Genomic DNA, 23069 nt, shown 5'->3' with positions numbered 1-23069 from the left:
ACAATTTTTTAAAGTATTTCAAATATACAATGAGTAGAAATGACAAGAGCTGCTGAACTCACTAAGCCAGTCTGATGAAATATCACTGCCACAGGAGTTTTCTCATAATAAAGTCAAAGCATATCCTACTATGATTTATGTCTGAAATGGGTTACTTTATCTGAAAATATCTATTAGAGTTAGAAGTAGAAAGGATCAACTGATGAGCCGAATGGCTAACCCTGTGGGTAACAAGCCTTACAGTATACCAATGATTTTCTTTTAAATAAAAATCTTAATTCACAGAACCCATTGACTGGGATGAATACATGAGAGAGGCTGCCAGAAATGGCCATACCTTTTGCTGATTATTTTGACTGCGAATGCTTGGTTACTTTTTTTGTGTATGCACTTGCGACAAATTGAAAAACTTCCTTCTCCCAGTGGTTTGTCTTTCAGGTCGAGCTCATAGTGCTGGTAGAATGGAGAGTCCTGATAAGAAACCAACATCACTTCACTTAAGAAAATATCAGTAATACACATGGGGTAAATAAAACTGCAATAATAGGACATTATTAATGTTAATAAATGTAAATGGAATACATTTATAATCTAAAATTCATCTTACTTTAGCTCATTTCTACATTCATCTATATCATTTATTTAACTTACATAATTTTCTATCATCGTAAAAAGGAGCTTATTCACATTGATATTAGTAATTCTCTAGGGAAATATTGGTATTTCCATTTATTCATTTCTTAAAATCACATCTTGGTAGAATGGTACGTCTCTTAAATTTACTGGACTTAAGAATGTCAATCAGTATTAGTATTTAAACCATAAATATGTCATGTAATTAGTGACATCTATATACCTTCATCATTGCACTCCTGGCAACATTTGTCACTCCGGGACGTTCCGCTCCCACGTGAAACTGAAGAGGGTCTACCACGGCCGCGTTACGCTTGAACAGAATAGAAGGGGCAACAAAGGAGTAGCCCTAAAAAACAAAAGCAAAGGAGAAGAGGAAAGAGTTGCAATTTTCCAGTCCAGCACGGACCAGACTATAATGATTTTTTAAGTCAAAGGATTAAAAACACTCAAATATTTGTTACGATGATTCTAATTTTATTTTATTTCTAATCTAAAATGCAAGGTTATTTCAAATTAATAGAAAAATGCTTTTCAGAAGGAGATAATGCCATCTTCTGGTAGAACTAAGCCAATTCAAAATAAAGGCAGAAAAATACCTCTTCTCTATTCCACCCCAAAAATCTGACCCACGGCTGTAATTCTTCAGCACTGCTGATAAAAGTTTGTTCATAAACACAACCAACTTCTCAGAAAAGGTAGAGGTAAGGTATGATGCAAAGTGGTTCAAGTGCACTGTTCTCTAAACTAGAAAACAATTCATTCCAGTTGGTTTCTAACTCAGCAGTGACTTGACTTAGTGTATTTCCTTAGACTGATTAAATTTAAAACTGAGTTTCATAAAAGGAATAAAATCAAGTGGCAGAATGATGTCCTGAACAAAAAGTGACCTAATGATGGACGATAATCTGTTCAAGCTAGAACATTCACTAGTTCAAGGAACATTTTTGTAAACATCCACGTGCCCGGCCAAGTGCAGACACCAGAGCTGTGCGCGCCCAGGGCACGGTCGGCTGGGCGGGCTCGGCCCCCTACCTGCGGGAGTCAGGAGTCGGGGAGGGGCTGTGACCCCACAGGGAAGCACGTTTTATCCCGGGTCTGAGAAAGACCCTTTCCCAAGTATTTTTAAGCAGTGAAGATTCTTCACTCAAGACCAAGAATCAGAGATAACACTGTTGTTTATGAAGTAAACGATATTTTATATGAATAGAGGTGAAATAAAGCGGTGATGTCTTTTCTATAAAGGAGCCTGAGCAGAAATAAAATTTCAGGGATAAAAATCAAGTTTTTTGTATTAAAAATAAACACACAAACGATGTCTGCTATTTAACACACCCTAACTTCAGTTAACAATCGGCAAATCTGTGCATTTACAAATTCGGAGGGGAGGAGCGAACCCTGCTTTCTAAGCCGGCACGGGCCTCCTCGGGCGCCCCGCCCGGCCCCGCCCGGCCCCGCACCTGGAACAGGCGGTCGGAGCTGCGGGGCAGCGCGGCGGGCGAGTAGGTGGGGTCCAGCTCCGTGAACTCCTCCGCGAAGTTGCTCACGTCCAGCTCGTCGCGGATCACCGGCTTGAACGGGGCGGGCACTTTTTTGGCAGCTAAATCCTCCCAATTTATTTTCTAAGACAGAGGAAGTAAGTTAGTGCAAAGTTGAAAGCAGCAAAGTTGAGCTATATTTCCTAAGAGGCATATATTTCAAACTCTTGATTAAACACATGTATTTAATAAGCACGAGCACGCTTTTTGACTGCGGCGCGCGCCTGGGCCTGACGCGGGGTCTCATCGTGTCCTCTAGGGGGCACCAGGACACCCTAGTTTACCCTCGGGAAAACAGGAAAATTACTTTTGTTCTGAGCCTCCGGAGAAAGGTGTTAAACCAAAGCAAAACCAAACCAAACAAAAACAAAAGACACTGTCACAAAGGGCTTTAAAATGCTCTGTGCATATGACTACTAAGCCTAAAGGCACATCCCTGCTCTCCAGAGGCAGTGTTACTTAGCTTTCCTCCTGGTCATCTGGCCCTGTTAGAAAATAAACTCGCTGTCAGTCATGCATTTATTTACAGCTGCAAGTTTAAATGATCCTATCATGCTGGTCAATCGCTCTTTTCTCATTCATATGTATTCAAGCAGTTTAAACACAGCCTCTTCTCTTCCCCGGGGATAATCCAAGCTCCCTTTCCATCCATATCAGGCACTCACTGTCTGATAAATGGCTGCTTTACATTATTCAAATTCAACCCTCTGCGGCTTTTTAAGCTCCTCTGTCACTTAAAACAACTTCAGATAACACTTGCTAACTGAGCCCTACCGATAACCTACTCATATGTTTCTTCAAGTCTAAGATGTCATCAGTGATAATACGATATTATTTTATGCACCATTAAGAAAGAAAAAGCATTACCAATTAGAATAGTAAGATGCGGTCCATTGTAAGACGCATACTTATTTCAGAGGTGGGAAAATGTGAAAATCGCATTTCTACGCTGATGGCATTTAGTAAGTTTAATCAAACAACATAAAATGTTTTTATTATGCCCTCTTGTGGAGGCAACGGAGATAAAATCATTAAGTTACAGATCTTCAAGTTTTTCAGCTAGAATTGATCGCCTTTGTGCGACACAGATGGGAGTTGAGCCTGGGAGTAAGAACTAACCATTTCGCTTAAACATTAGCTAGTGGAAGGGTTAGGATTCGTACCCAGTCTCTTGACTTTCTAGTTAGTGCTCTTTCCTCTGCATGGCTGTAATGATTTCCATTTCATGATTTGTGCTCGGCTATTGTACATACATTAGGAGGAACTTCTAGAATAAGGAGGTAACTTATAGAAATAAGTTGTTAGCAGGAGAACGTTTAGTATAAAAAACTGAATGCTATTACAGTCCTCTCCCTCTCCACTCCATTTAGGTCTTTACAAACAGAAAGCTAGTTTTTCCTAAAGTGTCCTTGTCATTTGAGAAGCCAAGGCAATTCAATAACCTAAAATTACTATTCCAAGCTGTAGAGAAAAGACATTTCTCTAATATGAAAGATATACTATAATATTCACAAATACAGGGAACCACAGAGAAAAAATTCTAGGAAAATATGATTAGGGGTATTTTACTTAAATGCTTTCTTGAATTTTATCTTATTAATTTTTGAGCCAAGCTTCTGAACAAGATAGTTGAAATCATTTATTCAAACATTCACCTTTTCGTGCCACATGAATCTATGAAATGTACATACTGAGAAATTACTTTTATTCTAAATGTATTTCCCTCCATGTTACTGTATGTACAGTAATATGTTAAAAAATGGTTGTATTGAAAGACTGAAACAAACGTGCTTTTTTGAGCACAGAAGTACAGAGATAATTCTTACTCTCAATCACTATTTGTTCTTCTATATTTAAAAAAACCAATAAATGAAAACATAAAAGCTTACTCTACAGCAGTTTTTTCTTCACCTTGGTAACTATTCTCATTTGTTTTGGTGCTAATAATGTAAAAACTCAGTTGGGAGATTAAAAATAAAACTTGGACAGTCCCTTTAGACTAGAAATATTTAGGTCATGCTTGTTGATATGATGACATTATTTAAAAGTCAGAAGCTCAGGGTTTTAGAAATCAAGGTCATGGTATCCCAGGTTGACCATTTAGACTGAAATAACTGAAAGAACTAACTCAGTCAAGTCAACTTCTTTTCCAGTTATCTAGGCTTCCTCAGAATAAGAAAAGCACTGTCTCAAGTACAAAGAAAATAAATGAGCAATTCTCTATGTGTTATAGTCATGTAACTAAGAAATAGGGAGATTTTAAATTCTGAGATTTCTCCTGGGAAAAGGAGAAAAAAAATCATATCTAAAAGGTGGAACACTGCCCGGCAGCATGGCTCAGTGGTAGAGCACAGTGGATCATGAACTGAGGGAGAAGCAAAAAAATATAATAAAAGTCTCCTTCATCCATATGCCTAAATCTTGAGATCATGAGTGGAAACATACTCAGAAACTCTAACCTATTCATATGTAAAAAAACAAATGTTGTTATAACCCTCCCCACTCCCGCTTCATTCAGGGAGAAAGAGAGCACAGGTCTCCAACAGTAGAATTCTGATTCTCCCTAAAGGGTCCCTGTCATTTGAAAAAAGTGCAATGTATATGAAAATAGGGAGAAAACAACTCAAAAGAGACCTGGTTCACCCGACCATGTTCATTCATTTCTCCAAGAATGCTGAACACTCTGAAATCAGCAGGGCATAGATCTGTTGAGTAAGTTTCACCTGAAAAAAGAGATGTTCTTTGATTTCATCGGCATCCCGCGGACCACATCCCAATCTTTTCTTGGGATCTTTCCTCAAAAGACGCTGAATTAGGTCTTTAGCTAAAGCACTCATATCTTGGGGATACGGAGGCTCACTTTTTAATATTCTCCTGTAGGCAGACAAAACTTGCTGTTAAAACAATCAGAGGGCGAAGTTATAGGGACGGTCCTCTTAGCAAAAACAAGAATCATACAATGCACTTTGTAACAAATGTGAAAAGCAGAGATAAAAATATTTAAAATATGAAATCAAACTTCTGAAACTTAAATAAGCAGAAACAAAAAGTACTGGATTATTTTTCAATATAAATCAATCCTAACAAGAAGCCACCATCCCAACTATTTAATTGGGAAAAAAGGAAAAGGAAGGCTTAGCGGGGCCTAAACTCTGTGATAAAAGATTTCACAATGGAAACAACTCCTAATAAATTCAGGGAAGGGAGTTCAGTATCCAGATTTGAAAGGACAAAAGAAAACCCCAACCACACCCTCCTCACTTGCCTTTCCCAGTGTGCCAGTGAACACAGGGGCCCACGGGGCTGCAGCGGGAAGGGAGACCAAGAGGGGGAGTCAGAGCGACTCAGATGCGGCTCCGCTCCTGAACCCTGAAAAGCAGCTTTTCACTGGATGAAAGTGTCTGCTTCACTTCCTGCTACAATGACACCGACAAGCAAGCCCTGGAAGGCAAGTGCCACTCAAGATGGAGTCAAGTCTCCTTCTTACTATGGAAAGTCAAAAATTAAGATAACCAAGCTCCTTGATGAAATATCTGAATTTATTCTAAGGTCACAGAAGAGATCAATCCAATCCTAACGTACTTCTGCCTCCCTGAAAAGCCAGATCAATAATTTAATGAGAACCCAGCTGGGCATGGCTCAGTGGTTGAGCACAGACCTAGGATCCAGGAGATCGTGTTTGATTCCCGGTCAGGGCACACACCCAGGCTGTGGGCTCGACCCCCAGTCAGGGGCGCGCAGGAGGCAGCTGATCAATGACGACTCTCTCATCATGCGTGTTTCTCTCTCTCTATCTCTCTCTCCCCCTCTCCTTTCCTCTCTCTGAAATCAATAAGTAAAAATAATGAGAAAGAAAGAAAGGGACTGATTGAAATGAAGACGCTTAACACAGTCTACATGGAGATAAACAGTTACTCCATTATTTGGGTTTGCAAAACGGTCCCCTGTTGTGCATTAAAATATGAATAACTGTTATGGAACAAAACAGACAATAAATTGATAAGACAGTATAGTATGCTAAGAACACGGGCTTTGGAGCCAGACTGAGTTCACTCTCAGAGTTCAATACGCTCTGCTGCTTACTGGCCGTGCGACCTTGAGGTAAGTATGACCAGAGACTGGAGCAAGTAGTCACTGAGAACCTGTGAAATGATATTGAAACTGTAATTTTCCACTAAAAACTCCAGCAGCGTCACTCATTGCAAAGCTAATTTGATTTCTAGCACTCCATCCTGAGAACATAAGGAAATGACAGTAGGAAGTAAAAAAATGAGCAGCGCCCGCTTCTCCTTCCGACTCTTTACTCTTCACGGTCCCCTGTGGCTCGCTGCTCGGCAGGATGCTCGGCAGGTGCTCGGCCTTAGAGTCAGGCCTCTCCTCAGATCAGGCGCTGGCATGTCTGACAAACTGGGAGCCCTGCCTCTCCGGGGAAAACAAGCATAGGCTTTTCCATTTCCCCACCCTGAAGGTACCTCTGCAGGCAAGAATGTTGTGTAAGGATCAGATACAGACACCTGGCTGCTGACATTCACTTTTCTGAAGCAGGGCAGACGCAGCACTTGGCTGGCATCCCCTGGGCTCTGACTCCACGCTGTCTATCGCTCGCTCAGCCTGAGGCACCCGATGTGGGCTGGAAGTCGACTCCCTGCCAGGCACTGGGGAAAGGAATGGGTGGTCATATTGGCCACAGGGGATCAGCCACAAAAGAAGGGGCGCTGAGAGAGCAATGAGCACCCGGAAACAGGGATGGACCCACCGAGATGCCAGAACTGGAGGGGGAGCAGAAGGAGATCTGTGTCTACCAGGGACACACAGTCCACAGCATCCGTGTGCAACCGGGATGTGGGGCAGGTGCCCCATGCAGGGAACTAAAGTTCTAGATTTAGACGAGGCAGGGATCAGATCGGGAAGAAACTGAGTAGAAATCTGAAGGAATTCCTGTAGAACACAGTGCTGATGAGGGAACATGAAGAACAAGCATGGTCCCGGGTTCGATTCCGGCCAAGGGCACATACCTCGGTTGCAGGCTCAATCCCCAGCCCCGGTAGGGGCGTGTGTGGGAGGCAACCAATCGATGTGTCTTTCTCACACCGATGTGTTTTTTTTTTTTTCTCTCTCTCTCCCTCCCTGCCACTCTCTTTGAAAAACAATGGAAAAAATATCCTCGAATGAAGATTAAGAAAACAACAACAGGGTAAGAAATAATGATACTTACAATTATTCTATACATAACTCTGAAAGCAACACATCTATAAACAGAAAACTTTTTAATGACAAATGAGCTAATTCAAGGTGTTACCGAGCAATAAATATAAAATACAAAATTTCAACAAATTACTGCTTGATTTTGTTTTAGAATACTATACTACAGAACACAAAATCAATGTATTAAAATAATTACCTAAAGAGATAACACATCTTGGAGGGAAAAAGAAATTAATTACCTAAACTTTTGTAAAGGACCCATGGTAGACCGACTTCTAAGGTGGTCCCCAATGGCCACTGTCTCCTTGTGCTCAGGACCTTGTGTAATCCCTTCCTCTGAAGGTGGGATGCACCTACAGACCTTCCTGTTACCCACATTAACAATAAAGATGACAAGATGCTGCTTTCATGACTAGGTTACAAAACATTCTGTCTTCCTAGTAGACTCTCTCTATTGCCTTCCAAGCTTGCCTGCTTTGAAGAAGCTTGCTGCCATGCTGGACAGGCCCACGTGGCAAGGAACTGAAGGTGGTCTTTGGCCAATAGCCAGAGAGGAACTGAGGCTTCAGTCCAACAACCCTGCCAACAGCCACATGAGTTTGGAGCAGATCCTTTCCCAGCTGAGCCCTGAGATAACTACAGCTCAGCCAACACTGTGATTGCAGCCCAAGTGACCTTGAAGGAGGGGTCATAGTTAAGCTGTGCCCAGATTCCTGATCCACAGAAACTCTGAGATAATCAGTGTATGTTGTTTTAAGCCACTACATTTTCAGGTCATTTGTTTCTTAGCAATGGATAATGGGTAACTAATACAAGGCCAGACAATAAATACTGTAGGCTTTGGAAAGCTATACGGTCTCTGTGGCAACTATTCAACTCTGCAGCAGTACCAGGAAAGCAGCCAGAGATGACAGCAAATGAATGAGCATGGCTGTGTTCTGATAAAATGTTGTTGATGGGCACTGAGATTGCAATTTCATATAATTTTCACATGCCACAAAATATTGTGTATCTTTTGCACAATAAGAATTTAAGAATATAAAATCCATTCTTTTTTTTCGAACTATAAGAGAAATTTAGAAAGTTGGAGGTAAAAGAAGGGCCCTTGGAGAAAGGTAAAGGTAACGCGCCTGGGGGGGGGGGGAAGGCACCAGGCTGCTCCCAAGAGGGAGAACTCACTAAAATCCATTCTTAGCTCACAAAAAATAGGCAGCAGAATGGATCTGGCTTGAGGACTGTAGTTTGCCAACCCCTGACCTAAATAGTACAATTAGAGCTTGGTTTAGTATCATTATTTTGATACCACTTGGACCTGAACTTAGTAAGTTATGTTTATAATAGTACAATGAACATATTAAGAAAACCTACTTCATTGATGGAAAATGAAGAACCTAAATAAACATCTCTTCACAAACATTTTCTATATTTCAAAGGCAGAGAAAGTGAGACAAACAACCCTGTCAGAGATGATGGAAGAGCCTTGAACAGAACCTGTGTCCTGGTTCCTAGGTGACGATATATTCAATTATCATGGTTTACAAAACCCAGCCACGTGCAGGGCTCCTGCTCGGAGGGGCAGGCAGAAAACCAAAGCAGATACAGTGGCTGGGTGGGTGGACACCTCCCGTGCAGCAGTCACACACACCCTACCAGAAGTTCCACACAGAAAGGTAATAAAAGCTGGAGACACATTGGTAAGAAAAGCACACACTACAAACATGAAATAAAGATAAAAAACAGACTCACAGAAAGCTAAAGAGCAATCATTCGAATCTATAATGTTGGCAATTTAGTATTTGTCCAAAATGGGTACCAAGATAGGAGGAGTCGGGAAATGATTTCACATAAACAGGAAGAGAACTAGAAAGAGTTACCCTAGATAAAACTACTTCAAATACCTAAAGGATGGATCCAGGATTGACAAGCAGAGGTTAGAGAAAGGTAATTTCAGCTTTTTAAAAAACTATATGTTTTTATTGATTTCAGAGAGAGGAAGGGAGAAGGAGAGAGACAGAAACATCAATGATGGGAGAGAATCATCCATCGGCTGCCTCCTGCACGGCCCCGACTGGGGATCGAGCTGCAACCCAGGCATGTGCCCTGACCGGGAATCAAACTGTGACCTCCTGGTTCCTGGGTTGATGCTCGACCACTGAGCCACACCGGCCCGGCTCAGCTTATTTTAAACAGGAAAAATTTCTATAGAACTAAAGTCGTTCCGCTGAAGGGGATTCCTTGAAAATACCTTACACGCTCGTGCTCCCCATTCATGGATGGCACTCAGAAGGGAAGGAGATGACTATCAGGGACACTGATGAAGGGATTCTTACATCACTGAGAAAGTTTCAGTCTCATTCTACATTCTTTTATTTTGAAATTTGAAGTACCAGAAAAACAATCTTGTTCTGATTTTAGACTACCTGTAGACAACAATAGGTAAGTAGATAACTTGGAAAATACATCATTTTGAAGTATCTCAAGTAAAAACTATAAAAAATATGCAGAGTTCAGGGAAGATCACAATAATTAAGGAATGGAAGAATTCAACGATAAGAAAAAGCCCTGGGTAATTAAGATATTGGGGATAGAATAATGATATATTTATCTTAATGGCATATTTTTTAAAAAGAACAGACTGTGAAAGATTTTACACCAGGAAAGACAATCAGAATGATTATTTTGAAAGGAAAAGGTAATGTAAGATAATTCAGTTATTACACTGTTTATAAATTTCAGGAACAAAAAAATAAGTGCCACAAAAAACCATGGAATCATAAATTAACATCAAGTTTTAAACAAAACATTAACAACATGACAAAGTGGATAATTAATCAAAGGAAAAAAAACCCCTATTCGAATTCTTGAAAAATGTGCTCTAGTTCTAAGATTTTAGGACTCTGACTCAGGCTCTCTTTCTCTTTCTAAAACAGGAATGTCAACTGATTGAGCTAAAGGTAGTAAAAGCAATTTAAATTTGAACAGCACTTGGTTCAGAATGTTCCTGCCATCACAAACAGCAATACACTCTCCCTCTACAGGCAGACCTGTGGTGGAAAGAAAAATTACAAAGAAGATTGCTTGTGTCCTGGAATCAAAAAGAGGGGAATTAGCCAGAGGAGCCACTTTTTAACACTGCCAGGTTAAGGCCGTCCTTTGGCCCCGTCTCACCATGACAGGCTGACCTTGCAAGGGGACCCAAATTCTCAAGACTGTAGCCAAGGTTTTCTGTAATTCTGAAACATTTTCAAACTGCCCATTTTCAAACTGTCAAAAAGCCCATTTAAAATAAGCCGAGTGATATTTAGTATGTTTAACAACAGACATGATTTTAACTATGAATTTACCAAGAAATATTCCTATCACTTAACTTCGGTGTTGAATAGCTGGGACAGCAAGAAATTATTTACGTCCTAATCTGTCCTGTAAATGGTTCATTAAAATTTTTTCAATTGAAGTAAAATTGATGTACAACACACTTCCCACATACAAAGTGTACAACTTAATAAGTTCTGATCTTTGTGTACACCTGTGGAACCATCACCACAACCAAGAATGAACATACCATCACCCTCCGAGGCTTCCTTGTGTCCCTTTGTCATCAATCTTGCCCTCCTCCCAGTCAACTGCCCTCAAACAATTCCCACACCTGAGCCAGTTTGCATTCCCAGAACCTCTTGAATGAAGGGGAGGGTGGGAAACCTGACAATTTATGCTGCCAGTCTTTCTCCCAGACTTCCCCAAAGCAACTTACGGTCTCTTACCAGACTAACTGCATGCTGGGAAAAAGGAACTATTCAGAGCTTTCGAGGACTACTGGACACTGGTTCAGAACTGTCACTAAGTCCAGAAGACTCAAAACATTACTGCGGCCCACCAGTCAGAGTAGGGGCTTGTGGAGGTCAGGTGATCAATGGAGTTTTAGCTCACGTCCATCTCACGGTGGATTCAGGGGGTCCCTGAACCCATCCTATGGTTATTTCTGCAGCTCCAGAACACATAATTGGAACAGACATACTTAGAAGCTGGCAGAATCCCCATTGGTTCTCTGACCTGTGGAGTGAGGACAATTATGGTTGGAAAGGCCCAGTGGATGCCATTAGAACTGTCTCTACCTAGAAAAATAGAAAACCCAAAGCAATACTGTATTCCTGGGGGACTGCTGAGATTAACTGCCGGCATCAAGGACTTGAAAGATGTAGGAGTGAAGATTCCCACCAATCCCCATTCAGCTCGCCTATTTGGTCTGTTCTGCGGATACCAGTCAGCCTCTTTCTCCAGTCAACACCATCATCACCCAGTGGGCTCATGAATAAAGTGGCCATGGTGGCAGGGATGGAGGTTACACATGGACTTTTACTCACCAAGGCTGCCCTGGCTGTGGCCACCGCTGAATGCTCGATCGGCCAGTAGCAGAAACCAACACTGATTGCCTCATATGGCATCAATCCCCTGGGTGATCTACAGTGTGGAAGGGGCAGTGTTTCATTCTAACTGGGATAGACGCTTACATTCCACACAGCACTGCTTCTGATCAAGGAACTCAACTCACAGTGAATGAAGTACATGAATGGGACCACGCTTCTGAAATTCACTGGTCTTACCGTGTTCTAGACCAGGTGGGATTATGACCTTGTTACTGTCTTTGGAGATTAAGTCTGGCATAAGGAGATACATATAGCTGCCAAGTTGACAAGGGGTGAAGTTGTGTTGATTGATTTTTATGTCACATGACTGGGCCACAGGTGGCCCAGATTAAACATTATTTCTAGGTGTGTCTGTGAGGGTGCTTCCTCATGAGATTAGCATTTGAATCCCCTCCTTAATGTGGGTGGGCACCATCCAACCCCTTTAGGGACTGAAAAGGGAAAAAAAAGCAGAAGGGAGGATTCAGTCCCTTCCTACTTAACCTGGGACATTGGTCTTCTGCCCCTGGAACCACTGGCTTTCCTGAGTCTCCGGCTTGCAGATGGCAGATCGTGGGACTTCTCAGCTTTCATAATTGTGTGAGCTGATTCCTTATAATACATCTCCTTTTATATGCCCGATTGTTTCTGTTTCTCTGGAACCCTAAGATATTCAGTCTCTTTATTCTTAGCCATTCCAGTGAGTATACAGTGGCATCTCATTGTGGTTTAATTGCATTTCCCTAAAGACTAACAATGTTGGTCATCTTTTCATGTGCTTATTTGCCACTCATAGATCTTCATTGGTTAACTGTTCAAATTTTTTGCCCATTTTTTCCCTTGAGTTTTGAGAGTTCTTTATATAATCTGCATACTAGTCCTTTTCAAATCTGATTTATAATTTTATCCCAGTCTGTGGTCTCTTAACAGTTCCTTTTGAAGAGAGAAATTCTGATGAAGTCCAATTTGTCAATGCTTTCTTTTATAGATTATACTTTTTGTGTCATATCTAAGAAATCTTTACCTAACTCAAGGTAGCAAAGATTTTCCTTTATGTTTTCTTACATAAATTCTATAGTTTTACATAAATTCTATAGGTCTTACATTTAGATCAATGATCATTTTTAGTTTACTTTTCTATATGGTGGAATGTATAGAAGCTCCCCTCCCCCCTGTATGATAGCCAATGAGTCCAGCATAATTTACTGAAAAGACTATCTTTTCTCTACCAAACTGACTTCCCACCTTTGCAAAAAAAAAAAATCAATTGCCTGTATCTGTGTGATTCTATTTTTGACCTCTCTATTCTGTTTCACTGAATATTTGTCTGTCTTGATACAAATACCACAGTGTCTTAATTATTGTAGCTTATAAGTCTTGAAATCAACTTTGGACTAGTTTTTCAAAGATCATTTAGCTATTTCTGGTTCTCTGCATTTCTATATGCATTTCAGATCCAGGTTGTCAATTTCTAGAAGAAAAAAAAAAGCCTGCTGGGATTATGATTGTGTTGCATCTATAGATCAATTTGGAGAAAAACAGCATCTTCACTGCTGAGTAGTCCCCACACACGCGTGCTTCTCATTACTTCACTGAATGAACCCTTGAGGGGTGCCTTCTGCAGATCTCTGAGCTTCCCTCTGCAGCTTTCTCCTCTCGACACTGCCCCAGGCTCTAGCTGCCTTGGACTCTTCCCGGGCTCTCAGCTCCACCTCACTCCGCCTGGTCCCCTCCCTGCGCTGCAGCCAGGACTTTCTCTCAAGGCAGTAAGCTGGGCGATGGCAGGGCTCACCTCAGGGGTTTCCTGTCCTTCACTGCGAAAGGGTCAATGTTTCAATGTTGTTCTTTCAGATATTTTGCCCACTTTAAAAACTGTTTCAGGCAAGAGAGTAAACCCGGCTCTTGTGATTCCATCTTGGTAGGAAGTGGAACTCTCGATTTTTAATTTTTAAATGTCACATCTGTTCTCAAAGTTATAAAATTCAAGTAAAAACAACAAAAACATAACTAGTAATTAGCATAATGTTTTATCACTGTTGTTTATTTGTTCATTAATTCACTTGATTCCAAGAATATTTATTGAACTCTGCACAGTAAAGCGCTGTGCTGGCTGGCACCTGGGCACACAATGCTGGGGATGAAAGCCAGGCATGCCCTTGCTCTCTCAGAGCTTACAATCTAGTGGGACCGACAAACATTGATCAAATAATTATAAACCAAAGTGTAGCAATGTAATTGCAATAACTGCTATGAAGGAAAGGAATAGAGTAATGCTATAATAACCAATAAGAGGGTGATTTTACGGTATTTGTTTCTATTGAGCCTATATACATGAGCTGTAAAATATTACTACTGTTCATGTTAAAGTCACAAAGAAATGATAATACGTAGACAATGGGAAGGAAGTGTCCATCAAATAAACCTCAATATCCTATGTACTTACTAGGTTAAGACAATTAGCAAGTGCTTTTTTTTTTGTTTTTAAAATGTATCTTTATTGATTTCAGAGAGGAAAGGAGAGGGAAAGAGAGAGCTAGAAACATCAATGGTGAGAGAGTCATTGATCGGCTGCAGCCCGCAACCTGGGCATGTGCCCTGACCAGGAATCGAACCCTGATTGCCTGGATCCTAGGTCGACGCTTAACCGCTGAGCCACGCCAGGCCAGGCTAGCAAGTGCTTTGGAACACACAAAAATTATGAAACTATTCCTGTGAATCTTAAGAGCTATCTGGGCACGTAAAACATAAAGAGATATAAAGGTTATATATATATCCTCTATCGTTATAAATGGAAATTAACCACTTAAACCTAAATTTGTCTAACCCTATTTTAAAAAATTATTTTTTTTGCATCAGCCGCATTACAGAAATGTGACCAGTTCCTTTGAGGCAACAACACACACACTTTATTTTGCTGAATCTTACCTAGATATCTCGGCTTGGGAATTCTGCTCCCCATCGACAGTGAAAGGGGATGCTCCAGTCAGTAGTTCATACATCAGGACACCTAAACTCCACCAGTCAACTGCCTGCAGAACAAGAATTTCATTTGATAGAATATTAACAAAATGTCATTCATAAGAAAGAAAAATGAACAAAATAAAGCTGTATATTTGGAAAATATTTTAACAAAACACTTTCTGTGCAAGGAGTATTAAATTAGCACATGCAAGAAAGACATTTAGAGAACAAATATCCAGGTATCCTTAGAACAGAATTTAAACATTAGACTGTCAATCAATGGGCTTAAAGTGTTTTAAGTATATTCTATACTAGTAAGGATTTTACTTTGGTTAATTAAAAAAAATTTGTTAATTTAAAATAAATTTTTAAAATTTTAAGCAAAATCTTCGGACTTATGATAGAGGGGGGAAAGTACCGATTAGCATTTTTATTAATTATCCAATAAATATAAAATTACTTAAAGTCAAAGAACAAAAATGAAAAAAAATCCCATCTAAAGAAGTTTTTTCATAACCACCTAAATCAGTTCGTCTTATAGAAACTATCTCATAAATCTAATAGTCTTCATTTGCTGAAGCATGATGAAATTTAAAATAATGTAAAACAAAATGTGATCTGAATTGGAAACCAATTTATAAATGTAGTTACCTGAACTGAGAACACAGCAAATTACATATAACTGCAAGAATCTTGATATACTGAAAATTACTTCTTTTGTAATTATGCAAATCAATATTTTAATAATGGTTGAATATAGGGTTTATGCCAATGAGATATTAACTCGATGCAAAATTTTTAAACTCTCTGCGTCCAAATTCAAGGGCTAAGGTTTCAGAGAAATGATGCAAAATGTATGAGCCTAGAGCTATTTGAGCTATTTCAAAGAAAATATATAACAATGACATAGAAAACAGGATCAGGGAGACTGAAGTCACAAAAGAGCCAGTGCAAGCCAGGCTCGCTGACGAGTAGTTGCATACATTAAATCTCATTTAATCAGCTCATAGTCACCAAGGTGTCCCACCAACTCCTAAAGACTTAGCTGTATTCTGGGCCTCGGGTATGCAGAAATTCTAGGAGTAATATAAAGTTTTCTTTCCTAAAAATTGGTTCTTAAAGGTAATTTTCAAATTTTAATAGTTATAAATGCCTACCAAATTTCCCAATAGTTTCAAAAAATACCCTGAAGCGAACTAAAATAGCAATTCAATTCTTTTATTTATACAGGCAGTTTTACTGCCATCTGAGTCAGGACCCTCAGAATGCTCTGCTGTTGGATTTGGAACCATGCTCTTAAATTGATACAGCTCTACAATCAGATTCCTAGTCATGAAAACTTGGAGAACAGGCTTTAAACATAGGATAAGTCATTAGCAAATATTCTCCACATTTCATATGTCTGGACTGTGTATGTGGGGTTTTGAACAGGGAAGAGGGAAAGGAAAAGGTCAGAAGCAAAAAGTGGTCAGAATCCCTTATTTGGAGAAAGCTAATAATAAGGCAGAGTGCTCAGAAAGAACTGAACAGGTCTGTACCCTTTAATACAGGAAGAAAAAACACGTGACCTAGATTTTATAACATCAGCACTTCGAAAGCCTCTTCCCAGCCTTCATTTGCCTCAGGCAAAGGAAAGTGCGCAGGGAGCCCTTCTAGGGCTTAGGAAAACAAACAACTATCTTGGATGCTTAAAAAGGATTATCTTCTTTCTCCAAGGATCCTTACAATGATTATGTCTGTTGAAGAGATCATCAAGAAAGTCTCCAAAGTTAAAGCAGAAATGGGGAATAAGAAAATAGGAAATGTTCCACTTTCAGTGATCTCTTAGCAAGTATCAACCTAAGGTGAAACAGCCAACTATATGTTTCTTATATTTTTCCAACAAAAATCAATAATGCAATATGTACTGTCCAAAATCATCCAGCAAGACTCAGACAGGAACACGGGACAATTGATGTGCTCAGTGACACCTCCGTATTGTATTGTGGCTCAGCTGTGTTCTAAAAGAGCAGGGCCTATGCAACAGAAAATGAATGATTTTTGTTTTAAATAGAGTTACAACTGGTACTTTGCTCAAGATATAGATTCTTTAATTGGACATAACATAAAAATTATTTGAAGAATTAGTTGCTTTTGAGGTTTCCTTTTAACAGAGTGTTACTCTATAAAACAAAAAATTATCCTCACCAATAAAACCTAAAAAAAGGGAAATCTAGAATTCTCTCATCTTTCTATTACCTTTTTAATCCAAAATACCAGATATCATAGTGTGTTCATGTATACAAAGCAAAGGAGAAAAAAATAAAGACAACAGGAAAGAGGACTCTGTTAAAGAGACTGTATCTGAGTTATTATACATAAGTGATTATACCTAAGTTATTATACATTTTATAGAGATATATAAAGAGGTGTCAGAAATAGAACATACCTTGTCATGTCCCGAGTCTCCCCCTCTGACAATATCTGGTGCCATGTATTCAATAGTGCCACAAAAGGAATATGCTCTTTCAGCCTTAAACAAACAAACAAACAAAAAGGGATTTGATTTCAAGCTGGTGGTACAAGTGACAAAGAGAGAAAGTTCATACTTTGAGATGAATTACTATGTACAGCAGCAATCAGCGTGGTGGCAGAGTCTACTTGAGAGACCCTCCTCTCACCAGGACAGGCCTTGGCTTGCACAGTGGAGTGCTGGGGAGGAGCAGCCCTCCCGGCCTAACGCAGCAGCCTCAGTCCCCGCACTCGCCTCCCGTTCCCTGCCCGCCCCTCACTCCTCTGTGGGCGCGGACCCCAGCCGCTGGCCCCTAGAGCCATTCCTTCCGCAGGAGCGCAGGCGGTCCTAGCCGGGGACCGTGACCTGTCCAACACTTGACTACGGAGGCCCTTACTTACTTTCAGAGAGGCAAGATTAAGAGAACACTAGAAAACGCGGAGGGGCAGGAGGCCAAATGTTAAGAAGGGGGGCAGGGAACCCAAAGATAAAAAGAGGAAAAATGTTTTCCTATCTTACCGTCTGGCCCAGGTTTGGCACTAAGAGGGTGGTTAGTGATGAGCAAACTGTTCCTTAAAAAAGACTTTCTCTTAAGGACAGCTGTTTCTCCTTTATAGCATTTTAAAAAGGGCTAATTTTAAAAAGGGCTAATTTTATATATCAGCCTAAAATTAATTTAAAAAGCTAAAGCAATTCTTCAAATGACCAGCTGTGTCATATGACTCATCCTAATGTAATAAAGATGTGAAGTGTCCTGCAGATACACTAGACAGAGGCAAAGAATCCGCATCCACTTCAATACCATACCTGCATGCAGCTGTATCTGAAACGTTTAAAGGCACTTTGGTGCCCTTAAAATACTTTTATAAAATTATTTTAGAGGAAGCTTTTCAATTTACACTTTACTCTTCTTCCACTAGCAAAGTTTAAGAAAAATAAGCATTATTCTTATTTACCAATTTTTAATGTAAAACACTATTCTAGCAATGTTATAGAAGCCCCCTACCCTGTTGGCTGAAAGTTAAGCCCAGAGACAATGAATATAACAAATTTATTTAAACACTATGATAATAAATGTATTAAAATTACTTACTTGTAATATACATATATATAAATAAAATATGGTCTATAATTAATTTATTTCTTTTTGTGTGCTAAATATACTGAAAGATTGTTATCTACCTAGAAACTAAAAGAAATAATTCAATTATGTACAGATATGCAAAAAGTTTCTTTGTTAGCTGGCAGAATGTTACTGAATAGCTAATATAAATCATATATCAAATGTCATCTCTCTGCTTCATCATTGCTGTACCAAATGCTAATTTTGTATCAAACTACTGGAAAAACTAAAGCTAAATAAAATTTATTTCATATAAATTTTTGTATAAAAAGTAATAAATAATTTTTAATTTTGTTAGACATGCTTGGACAAAACAATGTGTTAGAAAGCATTAATCTCTTCACTGAATTATTAAAAAAATAAATGCTACAAAATTACTTTTAAAAAAACAAATTTCATAAAACTAAAGAGTATTTTTAGTTAATATACAATTATTTATTATGCAATAACCCTTTTTATGGATATTAGGCAATTCATCACTATATAGCTGACATAAACACATAAAAATTACTAAGTCATAGTATTTATCTCATCTTAACAATCACCTTTAAAACATTATAGGCTAAATCAAGTTTAGGTATACTGAAAAAAATAAAAATAATTCTCCAAACAGTGGTTTACGGGTAGAAGGGGGTTTCGCCCCGGCCAGGTAGCTCAGTTGGTTAGAGCGCTGCCCCCATACACCAAAGGTTGTGGGTTTGATCCCTGGTCAGGGCACATATGAGAATCAACAAATGAATGCATAAATAAGTGGAACAACAAATTGATATTTCTCTCTCTGTCCCCCTTCCTCTCTCTTAAAAAAGATAATGGGTTTCAATTTACTGACTTTCTAGATTTTTATTTAGAAAACTAGTCTTTTTAGCAAATATACATTTTCATTTATGGGCAACTCCATGTCACAAACCATTTTGAAATTATGTGTATTTCCTTCTAAGTATGAGACAATCATTGAATTCTATACATTGAAAGTCATGAAAATCTGTATTCTCTTCTTCAAAACACTAGATATTCATAAGATTAGTGTAATAATGGTATGAAACATACAGATTTTATTTACTGCCAGAAAGATTTTCCGGGTTGTACTTTTCTGACAATAAGAACTATGCAGCTCAGTTCGTTATTGTCTAGATGTAGAGGGAGCTGAGAACCACATTAAGTGCTGGAAGGTATTTCCTTCACCTTCGAGCTCGTTTTTAATTCCCTTTAGCTTTTCTGTTTTTTTGGTTTGTTTGGTTCTTGTGGGGGGAGTAGGTAGTGTCTACATTAGTAAATAATTAATGCATAGTTATTTATTTGATAGAAATTCTAGGAGACAGAAAAACTAAAGCTTAAGTGTTGGGAAGTTCCAGTCACTGAGGAAAAATAGTAAAGAAAGACAAAGCATTTCTGAAGTCTCTCGTTTTTTAACAACATTGCCATTTTAGCCCCTTGCAATTCTGCATCGGCTTCCTCTGCCTCTGCCTCCATGTAAGCGTTACTCCCTCTAGGTTCTAACTTTTAGAACAATTCCAGTAATTCTATCAACACAACAAATTGAAGAGGTGTGATGGGAGAACGTTTCTGGTGGGAGGCAGGCAGGACTGCAGAATCATATTCTGTAAACTATGATATAAAAAGGCCAGGGTAACACCCCTAAATTCTACTGTGGTTACTGCTTACTGTTTGTTCGAAATATCTTTACAGTAATATTTTTCTCAGGGAGACAGGCAATCCACCAATTTAGAATTTAAGTCCACACTACTTTATAAGCAACATTACTTACTAAAGCTACCACAAAGTTAAAATATTGTGAATGAGAATTTACCTGAATGTGAAAATAGTACAAGCAGTGTGTGCGCACCATCCTGGCAGGTAATATGGAATACTGTTATACTTAAGTGATCAGCTGATCAAAGAGGCTTCACTGCTCCTTAGAGAATCAGATGACTCTGGATAAAAAACGGGTTTCCTTCTGATGAAGAATCCAAATAGGAATTCAACTGCCAGGCCCTCAAGTATTTCTCAACAAACACTAGATTAAATAAGTCTTAGTATTTATTTGCCAATGTTTTATCTTGCTCTTATCTGCTCATTATTGACAAATCTGTGAGTTAAAAGTAAATCACCAATGACAAGTTTTTGCACATCCTATATTTTCCCCCCACTCTAATTTTGAAGACTCTCACAACAACGATCTAGAAATGTTTGACTTTTAAATGAATATTGCATTGCTACTCACCCAAGACTGTGCTTACAAGAAAGAAAGGGTAACCCCCAGGTGCCAGCCATGAAGAGGGTGCTGAAAGCCAGTGAGGCAGGTATATGACCTATGCTGCTCTGCATGAAGGGAGGGAAGGTAATTTGTTACAGGTCTCAGCAATCCAGAAGCTTCACTTCTGATACTCTTGTGAGGACAAAAGATGAGGCCCTCAGCTGAAATGGGGTGGACTGGAATTATCACTATTGTGTAAACCTTGGAACCTAAGAAAGTTGAACCCTTAGGAAGTGTGAAGTCTAGAAAAATAAAATTCACCACTAACACAAGTTTGTTTAAATTTGGGCCCTAGCTTAAAAAACAAACAAATAAATGTTCCTCTTGTGAAATCAAATTGCTAGGCTTATATCTCCTATAGATTTGGGGCATGAATTTCTCTCCCCCCACAGGATGGGGAAAGTGAGAAAATCTGGTGCAATGTGGTGGTATTCTGGAATACACAACAGAACCAGAGACATTCCCACAACTTAGCTGGCCCAGGATTCACACTGACAAAGCCCTAAAGGCACAAAATTACTAACCAAGCAAACTAGACTCTATAAATACAACAAAAAGAAGGATTGCTTTAAACAGTGGGATAACAATTTATAGAAGACCAGTAAGTTGTAGGAGATGGAAGATATAAATGAAGGAAAATATCCATAAAACAACATAGCAGCACAGGAAAGATCAGAGCAATAGGAAAAAGAATCAAATAGAACTATATAAATAAAAAAAGAAATAGTAATAAAAAAGTAGGCAGAGTAAACGTAGTAGACATAACTAAAAAGAGAATTTGTAAAATAGAAGATATATTTGAGAAAATTATCCTGAATGTTTCAAGAGTCCAAGCAAATTAAATAAAAATATAGTTATAGGTGATGCATTTCTATTTCTTAACTTGAGTAGTGGTTATAGGAGTGTTTGCCTTAAAATAATTCACTAAACCATACTTTCATTTTTGTTTTATTTCACAATAAAAATTTTTCTTAAAAACCCAGTCCATTCCTAGATACAGCTATAGCCAGCTAAATAATCACTAGATATGCAGGGCAAAATGAAGAGATATTAAGACAAAGATAGAGTTTACTATTCACTGATGTTTGCTAAAAAAAATCTAAAAGACGCCCTTAAGAAAGAAACTGAACACAGCAAAGAGTAAGATGTAAGAAGCAACAGTGAGTGCAGAAAACAGGTAAATGTGTGAAAAATATAAACAAGTATTGAATTTATAAAATGAAAATAATAATTACACAATAATGATTAATTTGAAAAAATATAACGTGGGACTTAAATAAGTAACAAAATATATAAAATGAGATGGATAATTGAAGTTAAAACAATGTTCTTGAAATGGTCATGACAATCAACAGACACGATGGTTAATTTTAGACTCTATTAAGTCATTATATAAGTTAAAAATGTCAGGGTAATAACCACTAAAAGAACAGAAATAGAATATATATAACTTCTGAACCATTAGGGAGAAATGAAATAAAGTAATCTTAATCATTTAAATAGAAGACAGAAACGAAGGAGGAAGAGCAAAGAGAAATTATGATAAAACACAGGAAGATGAGAAAAATAAATAAAAATATATCGGTAATCATAATATACAGATTTAACTCACCAGTTAAAAGACAGAAACTCTCTGGATCAAAAACAAAATCCAGCTATAAGTTATTTATAAAAGGCACACCTAAAACATAATGACAAAGAAATATTGGAAGTAAAGAGATGGAAAAAGTTCTATCAGACCAGCACTAACCAACAAAAAGCTGCAGTATCTTATTAATAGCAAGAAAATAAACTTTAAGGTAAAAAGGATTATTTAAATTGGGTCGTCATTACATAATAAAAGGAATTCACTAAGGGAATAACACTATTCCAAACCTGAGTCCCTCAAAAGCTTTGGAAGAACCTTAACCTATATAATAAAAGATGGAGAGCTGTTCAAGAAGAAATGGACAGACCCACAATCATAGTGGGTATTTTAACATATTTCTTCTCTAACTGACCAGGCAGGACAATAATAAGTGAAGCTATGGAAGGTTTGTCCAATGTTCATAAAAATATACAAACCTTTATATCTAACAATTAGCGAATACCATCTTTTCAGGTAAATGTAAGACATTTACCGAATTTAACCATGTAATAGGTCACAAAACAAATCTCAAATATCACAAAAAATAAAATCATATATATTTCATTCTCCGATCAGAAAGCAAAATTAGAGCTCATTTACAAAAAGATAACCAAAAAATCCTATGTATTTGAAAACTTAAAAACCCATGTCTGCCCGGCCGAGCGTGGCTCAGAGGTTGAGCGTCGGCCTGAGATCCAGGCGATCAGGGTTCAATTCCCGGTCAGGGCACATGCCCAGGTTGCGGGCTCGATCAATGACTCTCACATCATTGATGTTTCTATCTCTCTCTCCCCCTCTCCTTTCCTTTCTCTGAAATCAATAAAGATATATTAA

The 23069-nt window shown here is 38.6% G+C and overlaps 1 protein-coding gene across 3 annotated transcripts in view; it reads right to left on the bottom strand.

Annotated features, from left to right (window-relative positions):
- Window positions 1-23069, bottom strand: part of RPS6KA5 (ribosomal protein S6 kinase A5) — a 106632-nt gene that overhangs the window by 14841 nt on the left and 68722 nt on the right. For all 3 annotated transcript variants that reach the window (XM_087818572.1, XM_087818575.1, XM_087818580.1), the window contains 6 exons: window positions 17169-17252; window positions 14705-14808; window positions 4895-5045; window positions 2094-2255; window positions 857-982; window positions 338-471 (listed from right to left, as the gene is read on the bottom strand). In XM_087818572.1, coding sequence (XP_087674698.1) covers window positions 338-471; window positions 857-982; window positions 2094-2255; window positions 4895-5045; window positions 14705-14808; window positions 17169-17252 — 761 coding nt within the window. The remainder of the gene's footprint in view (window positions 1-337; window positions 472-856; window positions 983-2093; window positions 2256-4894; window positions 5046-14704; window positions 14809-17168; window positions 17253-23069) is intronic.

The sequence above is a fragment of the Miniopterus natalensis genome, chromosome 1 (assembly GCF_054644295.1).
Source record: "Miniopterus natalensis isolate mMinNat1 chromosome 1, mMinNat1.hap1, whole genome shotgun sequence".
Classification (NCBI taxonomy): Eukaryota; Metazoa; Chordata; class Mammalia; order Chiroptera; family Miniopteridae; genus Miniopterus; species Miniopterus natalensis.
Note: the sequence above shows the minus strand (reverse complement) of the source record. Positions and strands in the feature narration are given on the sequence as shown.